At 37.6% G+C, this 16,566-nt stretch overlaps 1 protein-coding gene across 2 annotated transcripts in view; it reads right to left on the bottom strand.

Moving 5' to 3' along the window:
• The window catches only part of THSD4 (thrombospondin, type I, domain containing 4), a 230,732-nt gene that overhangs the window by 85,399 nt on the left and 128,767 nt on the right, over positions 1-16,566 (bottom strand). The window contains exon 1 of one of the 2 annotated variants that reach the window (XM_009994406.1): positions 13,120-13,191. The exons of the other annotated variant lie outside the window; for it this stretch is intronic. Within the exon in view, the coding sequence (XP_009992708.1) occupies positions 13,120-13,191 (72 nt within the window). Of the gene's footprint in view, positions 1-13,119; positions 13,192-16,566 lie in introns of those variants that run through there. 2 annotated transcript variants of the gene reach the window in all.

The following is a 16,566-nucleotide window of genomic DNA, read 5'->3' as shown; positions in this document are numbered from 1 at the left end:
TCCCTACACCATTCTTTCAACTGTCCCAGCACTGTCACAGAACCGTATGCCATCTTACTCCACTAGATACAGAAATAAGGTTACTTAAGAAAAAAGATCTCTGTAACATTTAAGGCCTAAAAACTTAAACCATATTTTTGTTTATTTATTCTTTTGTTCCTCCCCAGCAGGCCTCTTTGTATCTGGATTTGTAAGCCTACCTGGGGAGAGAATCATGGAGGAGAAAAGCTGTTGCTGGACTTCAGAAAAAGAAGCCTGTGGAAGGCAAGAAGGAATTACTGTAAGGGAGAGTCCACAAAACCTGCATTCCAAATATCAAGAAGTTACATGGAAGACTTGCCTGCACTAAAATCCTAAGTCTTATGATTAGTCAGTGAGTGTTCACACCCTCCAAAACCTCAGAGCTACCATCTGATTGCCTTCACTTCCCACACTATTCCGACTGCATGTCCTGCCTGGCTTGCAGGAGAGAAAAACTTCAGGTTTCCCATCCAAATACAATTTTTAATCAAAATCCAAACTAATTCTACATAAGAGGGAAAAATATAGATGCAACTGGATGCAAAACTGTATTTCCAGAAAAGTTCCAATCCATAAGACAGGCTTAGATGCTTTCTTTCACACAAAAAGTTGTTTTCAGTAAAAAAAGAAATCTGTCATCTTTGTACCCTTAATATTTTCTAGCAACAGGAACAGAAGGGATTCTCTCCCTCAGGTTCATCTGAAAGAACCTAACACACACATTGACTTCCCATTTTGGAAGGAAGCCAGGTGTCATAATCTGTTGGTGCCACTGCTGTAGTTGCCTAAAAACATCTGGGTGAAGGTTGCCAAAACCACAGAATTTGTAAAGTCAGATGGTCCTGCAAATGGATCAGCATGCACAGTTATCATATAGAAAAGCAGTGAGGATGAATTTTACCAGGGAGATAAACATGGAAAGAGGGTATCAATTTGTGCCACTACACAAAGAGTGAGTTTAAACCTCTGTGGCAATTTTCTCCTTTTCTTTTTGGCAAGAGTGCTGAACTATGCAGCAGCAGATATTGCCATCAGCTATGTCTCCACCTGTTTTAAAACCATAAGAACTCAAAGTCTCCACGTTGCTGTCACAGGCCAGCACATTTCATAATGGATAAAGCTTACAGAACCAGGAAACAAGTCAGGGGACAAATAAATATTATTACTTCAGCCTTCACCAGAACTGGAAACCATGAAATCTTCAGATGAAAAATAGATCCTGTTCTACCAGGTTGCCATGATAGATCTTAGAAAGACTCAGACAGTTTTATGGTCTTCTAAGTGTCCTTTGCTGAAAGGGAAACTTCTAGGCAATAAAGAATTTTCTTACAACTGAAGCCTGATGGCAACTGCTGCCAATTTAACAATAAACTGGCTTCAAGTATGTGGAGTCAGATGGTTTCAGCTTCACCACTACAGGGGAACCAACTCTGTAGCCTGGCACAACCACTATCTGGAAATCTGCCACAATTGTGCATTGAGTTAAGCTCCAGACAGACTGTAAGGGCTGAACTCTAAACCATTTGTATTTTAACATACACAAATAAATTTATAGCTGTATTAAAAAAATGTCATGCTTCAGGGATTAACCTCTAATAACCTTTCTTGCTATGTTAACAAAGATTTAAAATCTGCCTCTCCAAGTTACCCAGGACTCAGGTTAATGAAGGCAATTCAACAAGAAATTTTAGGGCCTCATTATATCTAATAAGGGATTAGTGACACCAGCAATTTTTAAGACTATTTGTGGACACTTTGATGCTGCCCTGTGGCTTGGGACTCCCTCATGTTACCTTAGGATTCCCAGGTGAAGGTTAGTTTGGCAAGGTGCATAGAATGTTACAGAAGAGAGTGGCATGTAGGACTTGAAAATAATTTTAAGAATGTCTTGACATACAGCTTTCACTGTTGGCATTCTACATTCCAACAATTTAGTATTATCCTTGTTTAATAGATGAAATAGGTAAGGTCAACCAGGTAAAGCAACCTGCCTTAAGATTCTCATGAAGCAGAATTTACTAAGGAAAAGCTGAGCAGTAGTTCTGTGATACTGATGTAGCTGTAGACACTACCTGAAGTTTCCTACTTCCTAAGTCAAGTAAAGGCAAGAAAAGAAATATATGGCAGAAAAGGAACTAGTCAGTGGGAAGTTTTGAAATCTAAACAGTTTTCAATACACTGAAAAAATTTATGGCTTACCTATATATCTGAGATAGGCACCATAGGTTTTGATAACCAAAGACTATGTAGTAGAAAGTAATCCTGCTAGCACTCTCAGTCAGAAAAAGTCAACAGAGAACTTCTCACATGCTTTAAACTGTGAACATGTTCAAGTACTTTGCTGATCAGGGCACGTCTGATAAAGGGCTACCAAAATTTAACTGGCACATTGTTTCATTTTTCATCACAGTTGATGTTGAAAGGTTAGAAATTCTAATCTTCACTAGTTAGCATAAACTGTCATGATTACCAAACAGGATTTTTGGTCATGATTCCTACCAGGAAAATGATCACAACACTGACACAAGCTTTACCCATAAATGTAAACATCCTTTGTACTTAAGACAGAAAAAAAAAATTTAAAGGTTAAAAAAAATCCATAAAGGGACAACTGGGATAATCCTGTAATAACTGCCGTAATATCACAAATTTCTAGGACATAATGACATACTTCCATTTTTCTTAAACACAAAACTGGAAAATAGCACTTTTGGTCCTCCACTTGGCCTGAGAATTCATCTATTACAAGCCCTCTGAAGCCATACACAAGACTTCATACAGACAGGCTGGAGAAGGTCCAGAGAAAGGCCACAAGGATGATCAGAGGGCTGGAGGATCTGCCATAAGAGGAGAGGCTGAGAAAACTGAGTTTGTTCAGCCTGGAGAAGAAGGCTTCGGGGAGACCTTATTACAGTGTTCCAGTATTTAAAGGGTGGGTACCAAGAAGATGGAGATTCCCTATTTACAAGGAGTGACATAGAAAAGAACAAGGGATAATGGGCAGAAGTTGCTCCTGGGGAGATTCTGACTGGACACAAGACATAATCAGTGACAATTTGGCTTTCACCTTCATCAGAGCTGAGACTTCACCTTGGCATTTCCAATGCCGATCCTCCACCGTTGCTTTCCTACAATGTGTCCCTAATGAAGTCTCCAATAGTTTCCGCAAGGCTGATTGTTTTTCAGGTAATTTCCTTACTTTCCTTTAGATCCATGGCCAAATTCTCTTAAGCAAACAATGTTTTAAGCACTAGTGTTCACTTCTTACTTTCTGAAATTTTGCCAAACTGTCTATGATAAATTAGAAATTCCCTTCTGACTTGAAGCAGAAGTATCAGCATTTTCTAGCAACATAATGTTGTTACCCAAGAATGAACTCCTTAGCCTTCACAGGGGGATGTGGAAGTTCTATGAACTTTTGATCTCATCTGCTCTCCATCAGTTCTTAAAATGAACATATATGGCTGGAGCTACATCAACTGTCATTCTTTCCAAGGACTAATGGACTTGTGTGCACCACAATATTGACTTTGATTTTTCCAAGCACCTCCTACTTTTTTCAGTACACTATCTTGTCTTGTAAACAGATTTTTACTGATTCTTCTTTCCTAAAACTGCCTTGTGGAAAATAAAAGAAGTAGACAATTCTTATTTCACAAGCAGAATCTACTGAAGTGAGAATGACAAAATGAAAATTGTCCTGATTACTCAATGTATTCACTACTAAAGTGAAAATGATGGACTGAAAAAACCCATGCTTAACAAATGACACTTATTATCACCTTTAAAATATTTAGGTAGCTTGTTAGGAGCAAGAATAAAGAAGAAATCAGAAATCTACTTGATTCCTGGCCTGATTCTCACTGAGACTAATGTTCCTTTAAAGCCTCTCAGTATTGACACAGCTATGTGAAGAGATGTTAGTACATCTAAAAATAAGACTACTAATCTTTCTAATTTCTAATTTCTTCTGAATAAGTTATTATGATTGTTTACCTTTATTTGAGCCCTAAGCTTGACTTTGCTTAGTTATTAACCAATTTTTATGTAGTTAGAAGCTTATATCTACCATTAAAAATAAACCATCATAACATTAGTTGTCACTCCTACTATTAGAAGTGGTGGCCACTCAGAAAGAAAAGGCAGGACACAACCCAGTTCTGCTGATCTGGTCTTAGCAGAGGTAATCCCCAGTAGCCACACTAAGAGGGCCGGTTGCACCAGCTATTTTCTTCAACTATCAGAATGGTCTGATGGGGGAGTTGATGATCATTTTGCTTTGAAGCTGAGAAAATCTGCTTCTTATGTTGATCATTCTTAATTACTGGTTTCTCTGGAATTGCATTGTTCTTCCAAGCACCATCAGATGCACCCACAGAATCATATAATTGTTCTGGTTGGAAAAGACCTTCAAGATCACAGAGTCCAACCATAATCTAACTCTACCACCTACTAACACTACACTACCAAGCCCAGTGCTTAAACCATGTCCCCAAGCACCACATCTATACATCTTTTACACACCTCCAGAGTTGGTGATTATACCACCTCCCTGGGCAACTTATTCCAGCATTTAATTACCCTTTCAGTGAAGAAATGTCTTCTACTACCTAATCTAAACCTCCACTGGTGCAACTTGAACCCATTTCCTTTGTCCAACCCCGACCTCGCTACTCATGAGCAGGGCATGTGTGTGCTATCCTTACTGGCGTGGGGCTACAATGCCTCTATTGCTTACCCTTTTCTGGTTCTTGCACAGCACCAAGAAAGCCTGTGCTGGATACATAAGTAAATGCTTCAAAAATTGTCTTCAGTTCAATAGATGGGCTCAAATAACATGCTTCTACCATTTGATTTCATTGTTTTTCATTTAATGAGGAAGTAAGAAAAGTAATTTATATAGTTATTCTGTGTTCTTGTGCTTTTCTAGAGGATATTGGCTCATAGCTAACATCAAAACAGTTGGTGCCCCTGGCTAGAATACTTCACTATCACCTGCTCATTCAAGCACTAAATAAATCTCAGTTTTCAAGTACTTACAAGCAAAAGCCCAACACGTGTTTCAAATGCTCTGCTCATGTACAGATGTTAATATGTCCACCATGTGCTGAATGTGTTTTTCTAGTCTCTGCAACAGTTACTTAAAACTTGTTTCAAAAGTATACTAAAATTATTATATTAAGAGAAAGATAATAAATGTGTGGATTAGAAATGTTGGTGCAGTGCCATGCTCCCCTTGGCTTGCCTTGTCCAACCCCAGTGTCCCTGCACCTCTGGCCTTTGTGGCTTTCTGAATCCTAACCCTAATCGCTGCATGGGGCTTGTGCCTCTGTCCCCAGTAGCCTGGGTGGCTGGGCTTTGTGAATCTTTCCTTAGAGGGGCAATTTCTCATGGTAAGTCTATTAATTGTTTGGGATTAAAATACAACATTTCCACATGTTTTTGCCATTGTTTCTAAAATTTCAGCTTCCAAAGAGCAACAAGGCTATCTTGTATTAGAATACAAATCTTTCTACTGCTCTGTTGCCCTTTACCTGTGATGGCTTACCTAATAATTGCCATACTTTCAAAAAACAGTTCTAAAAAACCTTCTTAATTTTTTATGAAAGAAATAGTGTCTGACTAACATATTTTAACAACAAAAGGAATCTTCCTTTCAGTAAAAAATTTTAAAGCATTTATTTCCACCACTGTGATATTTTAGGAAGAAATCTCATAACAAACTGAAGCAAACACTACGCTGCAGTCAAAAAGCAGTTATGGTTGGAGGATTAATTTATTGACTCCTAATTCACCTCACTCTCCTGTGTCTGCCAAATAGGTGGGAGTGGAAATTTGTCAAAAACTTGACTCTTGATAAAACCTTCCTCAAAACCCACATGCTGGGAAAATAATACCTGTAACCCATGAAGAAAGAGGTCAACAGCTTCAGGCAATCACATACACAGGCAAACTTTTAATTTAATACTCTGTCATGCTCCACTTTCATGTGTCTAATTTAGAAAGGCTCTTTAAAGAGAAGCAACATAGCTGCTGTCAGTAATGTAATTGCTGTGTTGATGCCTTTGGGTTCTTAAACACACCAGTAGATGATGTTTGATCCCTGCTACTGTCCTTTCAGCAGCCATGAATAAGTGATAAGGAAGGAACAATCCAGAAAGCTACAGATCAAGTAAGGATAAGGATGTGTCACATATATTAGCCCTCTTCTATCCACTGGCTTTCAACCACAAAGCGAAAATTTGCTTTATGTTCTTGACTGCATCATTTCCTCCAACTCTTGAGTCAGGCTCTGAGCCACAGCTCCGTAAACACTACTAGCAACCCACCGACAGCAATGCATATGCTGGAAAGCTTGTGGCAAAATTATAGTCTTAACTTTAACAGCAGGGCATTTGGTTAGTTACTTAACATAGCCTCTTGTGTGCCAGCTCTGATTTCTTAAATGGCCCTGGTGCCAAGAGGCTGGCTAATTCTATTAATCAGCTAGTTTCCTTAAAATGTGTACATCATGCACATGCAGAACGTAATGGTGCTGCACATAAAATGAAAGATAATCTCAGATGCTGGGAGGTGGGTGGTGGTGGGGTGGAAGTGTTTTAAGAAGTGATATTACTTAAAGGCAACCACCAGGAGTTTACAAGAACTGCCATTCTTTTAATTAAACATTTTATGAGTCTTGAAACACATTCTTGTGCCCTATTATACATCACAGCACTTTAAAAAAATTTGGAGCCTGTTATGATTTAAAAACAATTACAGTGAGTTATTTTACTTACTAGATTTTTATTCCCGCCTTTCTGTTGTTCGTGAATACCTTTCAATACATCCTAATATAAACTACCCTTCTTCTAATTCACTGCTCCATTTATATACTCAGCATGTTTGGAACAAATGTTAAATTCTAAGAAAACCAAGAGAAACTTACCATGCCAGAAGAAAAAGCATTTACATTTCAGTGATTAAAATACATTCATTAGCATTCAACCTTCAGTGAATTATTACTTCAAAAAGCAGAAATGGGGGATGGGAGGGGGAAAAAAGGCAAGTAAATCAAGAGAACTGATACTGATAATGAAATATGACAAAGAAAGCATTTTTTTAACTCTTAGTTTCTAGGTAAAATAGTATTTCCAGGTGTAAAATTAATGGTAAATTCTTTAAAACATACGTCTATCTAAAGAGTAATCCAACAAGTTTCTAAGACAGCCTTCCAGAAAATGGTCTATGAACCATGTCTAAGAAACAAATTAGCTCATCCATCACACATAACCATTTTTTCAGTAATGACTTAATGAATTTAGCTTAACCGTGGTGGGACAGAGCATGATGCTGTAATTACTGTGGGAATTACTGTAGTCCTCAATCTGTCTTTTAGCTGTTTATAGCATGGAACAAGAAGCTCAGCATAGCCTGAACCAGAGCCCAAAGTCAAAAAGGTTTGGATCTAGGCCTATGATCTGAGTGCTCTGAAGGAAGGATCCTTACAGAATTTGCCAGTACACACCACTCTGCTAATATTTCAGTCCTGTCTTTACCACAAGAATAGGCAAGAACACACAGTATAGGAAGAACTAAAAGCCCTACAGATATCTTGAGAAGAAAACTGGAATATATGTTGAGAAATTTTGCTAGAATGTAACTAACTTTAAACAGAACTTCCTAACACACTAAGTTTACATCAAAGTTTTAAAACTAAAATAGGGTTGTGTTACTAATACTGCAGTTAAGACAGACAATAAAACCCAGAAGAGTGAGGTAAGAATGCCAGAGGTCAAATAAACCTGTTCTGTAGTACTTACAGCAAGAGCAATACAGAGCATATTCTTATAATTGGCTATGTCTGTGGATATTTACTTGACAGGATTATTTTTCAACTATGGCATGTCTCACTTTCAGATATTCTACTGGTGATGTCAGCAAGTACTGCCGTATGTAAATTACCATCTGCTTTTTCTAACTCAGAATAGCGTGATTTTAAAGTAAATCCAAATAACTTTACTTTATGCATGCTAAATAAATAAATGGTTCAATATGTCCTAGTTACCAGTCTACAAAGTCTCTCAAACATTCTAATGCTTCATAAGCAGAAGAGCTGAAGTTGATGTTTTATGGGAAAATATAGTCAAGGTGACATATCAGTTTCTCAGAAGAATCAATGGAAGTCTTACTAATCTTGGCTTGCAGATGGGAATGCTGAATGTAATAAATGAAGCTCATTAGCAGTTATGAAGTGTAAGTAATGTCATGTTCATTCTCCACACTGTCCTTCCACAGAAGTGTACTGAAATGGCATCAGCCTACTGTTCTGTGATCTGCCTCCTCACGCCTTTTCATAAGTACACACCATTTGCCACACATGGTTTCACCATGTAACACCAGAAGACTCAGCTGACGAAGGTCAGAAACTTTACTCCAACAACTCAGAAGAGAGTTCTTCCTTAACAAGAAAAATATTGGCCAAGAAATCATGTCAAAAGGGCCATGACCTCAAGCTGTTTGTTGTGGGTTTTTTTTTTTCCCCTCTTGCTTAAGCAGTCTATATCTGAGATCTGCAAGGGAAAGCTTCATTCCCATCATACAACATGGAAATAAATCACAACACTGGGATGAGCTGTACTCCCCACATAAACTCAGAAACAGATTAGGCAGGCAGGTAGGCATTCTACATAGGGCTACCATATCCTAAAGATATTTTTTAAATGCCCTATCAAGGTTTTTCCTCCACAGCCCAGTAGAGTACTGAATTAATTCTATACATATATATGCATGTGTATATACACACACACAAAGTTTAGGAGCAAAAGCACAACTTCAAGCTTAAAATCAGAATCACAGATTTTAACAAGGTATACAAGATAATAATCAAGAACATGAGAAATGGTTCAGGTCTAATAGAAACCTTTTTTTGTCTCTTCTGAAACCAAAATGATCTTTTTTCTAGGCATAAATGAAGTCAGTTTACCTACAAAGACAGTGTTAAAAGTATTAATTTTCATGTAACTTATTAGCATTTTTTCTTTTGGACAGAAAGTGAACCTTGTCTCTGAATGCAAAGTTTGGATAAATATCTGAACCAAATCAAAAGGTTCCAATGTGTTGTTTCCTGGTAATTATGACACCTGTACCTGTTCAGAACTGAGGGAATTTTTAAAATGTTGACAAGTTCAGTTTGCTTCTCTGATTCCCGTGGCCAAGTTACATATTGCAGAGAGGATGGTCACTACACAGGTAGAAATTAATGAGAGCTAATGACAAGAGAGCTCCTCTGCATTTCTACATATTTGTTCCCAGTCTTGCAAGTTGGGACACTGTGTAAAAAACCGTTCCAGGCACCAGCCCATAAGCCACAAACTAGAACCAGAAGATTCTGTAGTATACCAAGATTAAGACTCAAAGCTGCTTAGACTCCCTTACTTATTTTAGCAGATAGAGCTCTTTGTGCCCAAAATTCAAAAGGAAGTATTTCACATCTGTGATTGAGTAAACACAGCATTTTCAATAAAAATATATTTAAATAAACTTTAAGGGTGTTGTTTAGTATATTCTATGCTTAGCGTTAACTGCTTTATGAAGAAAGTTAAGCAGTATCTGGTATTCAGATATTCTTAAAACTAAATAGTATCTATATACTTCAATAAAAATTTTGCTTCTACAAATGCTTTCATTTACTATATTAACTGTAGCAAAATACCATGTTAGCTGAACAAACACTACTGAAGAATTGAAAAGAATTGCATTTAAATTTTATAAACCGGTTCCAATTCATTTAAATTGTTAAAAGTTCTGTGTTAAGTCACATATGTATTTTTAGGATTATTACTTGCCACATCAAAATACAGATCAACTCAATAGTTAAGTTACCTGTGAGGCTTAGTTCCCTTTGTCCACATATTTCTTCAGCTAGACTGATTTTTTTTTTAATGCTAATAGAAAACCATACTAACAAAATTAAAAATGGTACAATTTGATTTTGCTTTTTTGCTGAGCAGGCCAGGCTGCCTACTTTAGTACATTTGCATAGCCTCACTGACACCTGCTCTGACCCAAAGTCGTGCTGATCGCACTGATTCAAGGTCACGGTGAACAAGATTACAGAAGCTACTACAATGGGAAGAGATTTCAGTGAAACTATTAAAATCTCAAGGAAGGTGAAGTTCTTTTCTCAAAATACAAATATCTATCAAGTATACTGAGAAAACAGTATTCAATGCTTGACAAAGACTGAAGATTGATGATACAGTTAGGAAGACTTGAAAATACAGATAGGCTGTTCCTCAGAAGATTCTCTATTGACTCAAGTATTTCTCAAGCCCAGTGTATCTAATCAAACCAATAATTTTCATGCTAGAGATTACTACAAACCACCAGATTAGAAGTCGGAAGGACGAAATCTTGGTTAAGCATTGTTTTGAAATTAGAAGTTCAGGCCTCATGCATGCTGCATAGTATCTCATATGTTTACCCTGCTTCATCTTTACTTTCTAATTCCTCAACACAGGTTTCCCATCCGATGCTAACTTAGCTCTTTCTCAGTCACAGAAGAAAGCAGCACAGCCTATCAATGGGGACAACTGCTCCTGGACATTCCAGGGAGAAGGAAACTGAACTCTGGTTGGTCCTGGAAGGAGGTATCAGCTAGAGCTTCCACCTATGGATGAAGAGAGTCACACTCATTTCTAAAGAAGCACACACAAAAAAATTTTGGTCTTGGCCACTGCAAATGTGGTGTAAGTTGCAAAGCTATACAATTTTATTTCCCTCCTGAATGGAAAAGTGATGCAATGCAGTTTCACTGACTTCATGCCAAGTAATTCCTTAACTCAACAAATGAAAAGCAGAACATAATTATGCACACATTAGAACAAGTGTTAGGGGTTCCTTAAGAATTACAAGGGTAAAAATGTTAACAGTTGGATTTTTGTAATTTTCTATTGCTTGAATGGTCAAAGTTCTGCAGCATTAAAATACAGACTGAGCAAGCTGGCAAGAAAAGCAACCTCCCATTCACTTCACAATCTATCACAAACTGACACAAAAAAACCCCCAACATACAAGAAGTCAATTAAAATAGTCAGAGAAGTAAAGAGAACAGTTCAAAGGAGAACAAAACTACAATACAAGTTCCATTTAAAAATGGTTTCTCCTTTATTTTCCCTGTCTTCAATTCACTGTCTGCCCAGCATGGGAAAAATCTTTACCGAGTGATTTCATAAAGAAATAATATTTATGTAGCCAAGGTTCTGCAGCTGGAGCAGGGAAATGCACAAGATTATCAGGTGGTCTCTTACCATACAGGAAAAATAATTACTTTGTTAATAATAGCAGACACAGTATATTTTTTATTACATAATTTTCAAAATTAGCCATGTGAACATAATAAAGGAGAAAATTTCTCACTACCCAGTAAAACCCACAAATTAAGATTCACTGATAAAGTAATAGGCCATTGTCCATACTCTGTCTGCTGAAAAACTAGGAACAGTACAGTTTAAAGTAGTTGGCATATGGATCACAGTGCTAAAACATTCCACATTGCACTTTTACTGCAGACATTCATTTCCAGGTAAGAACATAGCATTGCTTTTATTTTACTTGCTAACGAGGATAATTGGCAGGCAACACTGCTGCTGCTCTAGATTTGTTCTTTATATGGATCTCTGAAGACCACATGTGCATGCAGTGGCAACTGAAATATTTTCCATATGAGCCACCACACATTTTAAGGTCCCTCAGTTTGAACAAGGTAGAGTCGACTTACCATTTTCTGTGCTCAGTAACAATCAACCAGGAAGTTTAAAACTTCAGTGACAACTAGAGGGCAATGATCAGCCTCCGGTTGCCCTCATCACCAATCCGTTTACATTCCCTGAGCCTCTGCTGAAAACTTTTCTCTGATTTAATTAAATCAAAGTCAGCACAAGATTTAATTATGAGACATTTTCTTGAATTAAAACCATTACAACTTCTCTTTTTATAACACCTTGACAGCAAAATACTGTTTATATCTAGAATACGAGCAAGAGTGTCAACCACACATCACAAGATGATGTTTTTTCCAGTTCACTTCCACTTGCTTTTACCAGTGAAAGTAATTGCTCTGGACTTTATTAGACTATATAAACTTAAGACAGGACTAACAAAAGACAAAACTTTAAAGCAGAATCATTTTTTTCATAAGATTTACTGAAGGAAAGCATATTACGGAACACAACTATCCAATGATTTCTTTAAAACGCGTAACGATACATCACATCTCAGAGCTAAGAAGAGTGAGTATCAAATATGCTTTCTGCTGGTAACTTCATTAGATCGAATATTTTGTTTCAATATTTGTACCATGCTTGATGAATTATTTCCTAAATGACAAATGAGTAGCTGAAATGTTCTGCCTTGGTACAGAATAAGAACTTAACAAAAACTGCTCAGATCAGAACAAAAATCTAGAAAACTGCTCTTCGCAATCAAGTGGCAACTTTTTAGAGCATAGCAAGAGCTGTTCTATTAAATTTATTTTTCTCATACTAAGAATGCATAAAGTCCCTGTTTAATGATATGACATACTTTTTTATAAATAAAGTTATTTCTGCCCTGCCAAATGCTAAACATTACATATATCTGCACAAAAAAAATGTTATTAAACTAATAGAGCATGGAGTTTTTACATGCTCACATCTTCAAAATATCCTTTGTAATAACTTTTTGAATCATACACGCTTTTTTGTAGAAAATCTGAGCAGAACACTACCATCTACTGCTGCAACGAGTATCGTATTTCTCTGTATGTTAGTCAAGAAAAATTCACAGATTAGTCATCTCACACAGAAAGCATATTGTATAGCAAATCAAAAGAAGCTAACTTTCAAAATACTTCCCCTTAGTACCTACAGGCTCTTGCAAAAAACTCCAAACAGCCAAAACCAAAACAAACCCCAAAACCTAAACCAAACCAAAACAATAGCTTCTTACACATGAAGCAAACAATGCAACTCTAAAATGTCTAGCAACATAAAAATCATTCACAACTCGCCATCCTATAGAATCAGAAAATACAAGTCTGACAAGAGAATTTTTGACAAGACGTTATACTTTGCTTACCTCACCCCCAGGTCTTGCTAACACTGCTGTTTGAAAGCAGAGCAGCGTTAGTATCAGGTAGCTGACAAACATTATTACCCAAAGTTAGAGCTACCCTGGAGGAGAAAACCCTCTGCCAAGTACTAACAGCTAGCAGATGCACTCGTGTCTCAGTCTCACAGACCTCAGTTCTTCTAGGTACGACTTTCTCCCTCTCCCCCTTTCTATCGCACTCACTGTACGACCAGGAGCTTTGCTCTCAGCCACTGCTCTGAAGACAACTGGTAAGTTGATCTCTTCATGTAATGACTTCTCCCTGCTGGGGGAGGGGGCTCAGCCAGCAAGGAGCTGGGGGGCTGTAGTTAGTATAAAGCAAAGAAGGGGAGGGACAGAAGTGGTCACTGCCAAGTTATGCATCTGCTGTGATTCATGGAACAAGCTAAACGGTAACCTTTAATGCACGAGGAGGTTTGGCAATGCGGTATTGACTTAGGCAGGCATGATTGGAGAAACAGGCTAAAGCAGCTTGCAAAAGATGCCTGTTGATGGTTAGACAGCATGTGCTACTTAAAGGTACAGCACCTCCTTTTACTGAAAATGTTTATAATAAACGATAAATTAAAATCTAATCAGGAAGCAGCCTGTGGTTTTACCGTCAGCCCCACATCAGCACCACACTGAATGGCCTGATCCTGCCAGGGTCAGAATCTGCTGCCTGTCACTGCTGGCCCACAGGGAACCCAAGTGTCTGTTTGCCCTTCAGCATGTCACCCTGCTTCCTGAAATGGACCCTCATGCTTTGGGATAATCCTGGAGCATGATATGGATGTAATTCCTCTTTGTTTTTCATATTCTAGCTAAATAAAAGAAATCCTGATTAATAACAGTAAGCTGTTTTGATTAAGCAAGCAGAAGTGCAAGCCTTTGAAAACAAAACATTTTCTTTTAGGATGACTAAGACCTATTTTCAAGTAAAGAATAAAGCAATATTGAAAGCCTCATACAAAGCTGAATGATTAGACCTCGCAAGGAGACCACTGAGCGTCTGTCCCAAAAATTAGTAAAATTGCAAACAGAGCTATGAAAGTTGGAGGGCTGCCCTTTAGTTGAGCCTGTCTGATTGTAATCTTTATGCAAAAGACATTTTCATATGGTAAACTAAGCAACAGAAAAATACAGCATATAAAAGTAATTTTGAACCCTGATGATTTATCAATCTTTTATAATATATACAGGACACTCCATTCTGTATTTCCTATTATTCCCTTTATCATTTTACTTTTTAACTTCTTCTCATTTTCTGTTGCCTATTGAAATATTTCATCATGGAAATGTGAGACATTATGTCTTTCTTAAAGTTCCAACTCCTGAAGTCAATACATGACACTATATTCTCATCTTTCATTTTAACACATATTTCTTATCCTTATGGTTGCAGGGGAAATCTCAAAAATATGACTCAAGAAAAATGTGCTGTCATATGTCAGACAGTAAACCATGTGAACTCAGAATACACGTAACTCAAGATTTTAGGTGGGAAGTAAAAAAATTAAACGAAATTGAGTAGCATACCATTACTATGTGTAAAATTTCTTGTAATTTGGTAAGCTTTGTGCGCACAGCTGAACATGTCAGACCTTCTTTTTTAACTAGCTTTACCAACCATTCTTTTCCTCTACTATGAGGTGAAAAATGCAACTATTTTCCCTCTCTTTTTTTTTTCATATTCAAACAAATAATAACAACAAAATACTTCTAGGTACTACAGAGTTTTCAGAATTGTAATTACAGTCAAACTCCTGAACCAGTATAGAAAATTACCATTCTCACTGCTGCTAAAAGTCCAAATTCTGCTGTATTTTAATTTGGATATTTGGTTCTCCAGCATAGTAAAATCTGACCTGTATGAACTAAACATCGCTGTCACTGCCTCTTCCCTCTTAGGTATTCCTTTCACAGACTACTACTATTGTCCACAAAAACTACACTCTCTTCTCCTGTCTAACCTGACTCACAATGCTGTGTCTCTTCTGCACCTACAAAAACCTGTACTTCTTTTAGACTCTCAAATCAACAGCCTACCTTTCACAGCTCAACCATTTTTTTCCCTGTCGCCACACAGTCTTGCAGCACAGTGGTTCTGCCAGCATTACTGCCAATACCTGCTAGCACTGTGTTCAGGGAGGGCACACCAGGTAGGGGACAATGCAGTGCAAGCCAGGCAGGACTAGAGATCTCAATGGCAGATGGGTCCCCTTCAGCTGACACCCTCCTCCCCCCTCAAGGGAACAGCACAAGCCTCAGAAGATTAAAAAAGCCAGAGTGGCTCTTCTGAATGACCTGAATGATCACAGGCAGCCCCCACAGAGTTGTAAGAATGATGACTGACAGCTAAACCAGCCGTTTTTGAAACCTTGACACCACAGCCTTAATGGTACTTTCCAACAAAAATAATCCGGAACTCTTTACTGGTACGTTGATCTCACCAATATGCCGCCTCCCTTCAGGATCCAAGTGAAAAAAAGCATTTTTCCCTTTTTTAAGGCAAGCTGAAGGTTTGCAGATTATACCATTGTGCTGACAGCTAAATGTAGAGCTGCCATTAGAAGCACTTTGTACACTGGTTGCCTATGGTAAAGTCTCTGGGCTAAAAATGTAAAGCCAAATAAACTTAAGGAAATTTTCCATCAAAACCCTGTCAGGAAGCCAACCTGTCCTTCCATATTTTTTTTAAAATATCTAGATGTACCACAAAAGGAAAAAGGATAGCAAGCAAACTGCCAACTAACTCAGAGTTCAAAACACTTCCAACATGAGAACGCCAACTATGATACTTAAAACTACAGTTTCAGTGCTTGAAAGTTTAAAATGAATAGACTATTTCAGATGTTAAGGGGAGAACAAAAACTCCAGTGATGGAAGCTGCTTCAGGCAGATCGACTACTGTTTCCATAAAATAAAACTGCCTTTTTCTGCAGTTCTTCACAAACTGCACTTATTTTTGTGAATAAGTATATATCATAGGCAGAAAATTGCTAATGCACTCTTTTTTAATGCCAGGTAGAAAGCCAAAACTTAAAAAATTAGGAGCTATTGTGATGTTAGTCTTCTTTCTGCTGATAATTGCAGAAAGTAGCATATCCTCTGTAAATAATAAAAAACCTTATCAAAGTCTAACTGAATATTATTAGGATGAGTTCCTACATTCCCATTTCATAAGTCATATATATTCTTTCCATATGCTTTTAATTTTACCTCGACAAAAAAATAGAGAGAATTCCCTGAAATCCAGAAGCTGGTGTTCTGTTCTCCATATTAAGACAAGAGATCTGTCCATACCTGCTACCATTCTTTCAAGCTTTATCCAACTGAACTGGATGCAACTGTGCACGTTCACAAACCACAGCCTTTCATTGTAGCACAAAGTAACCTGAAACTTAACACTATGCCAAACACGCACTGCTGAAC

This window comes from Chaetura pelagica, unplaced genomic scaffold (genome assembly GCF_000747805.2).
Source record: "Chaetura pelagica isolate M959 unplaced genomic scaffold, ChaPel_1.0 scaffold222, whole genome shotgun sequence".
Lineage (NCBI taxonomy): Eukaryota > Metazoa > Chordata > Aves > Apodiformes > Apodidae > Chaetura > Chaetura pelagica.
This window is presented reverse-complemented; position numbering and strand designations above follow the sequence as displayed.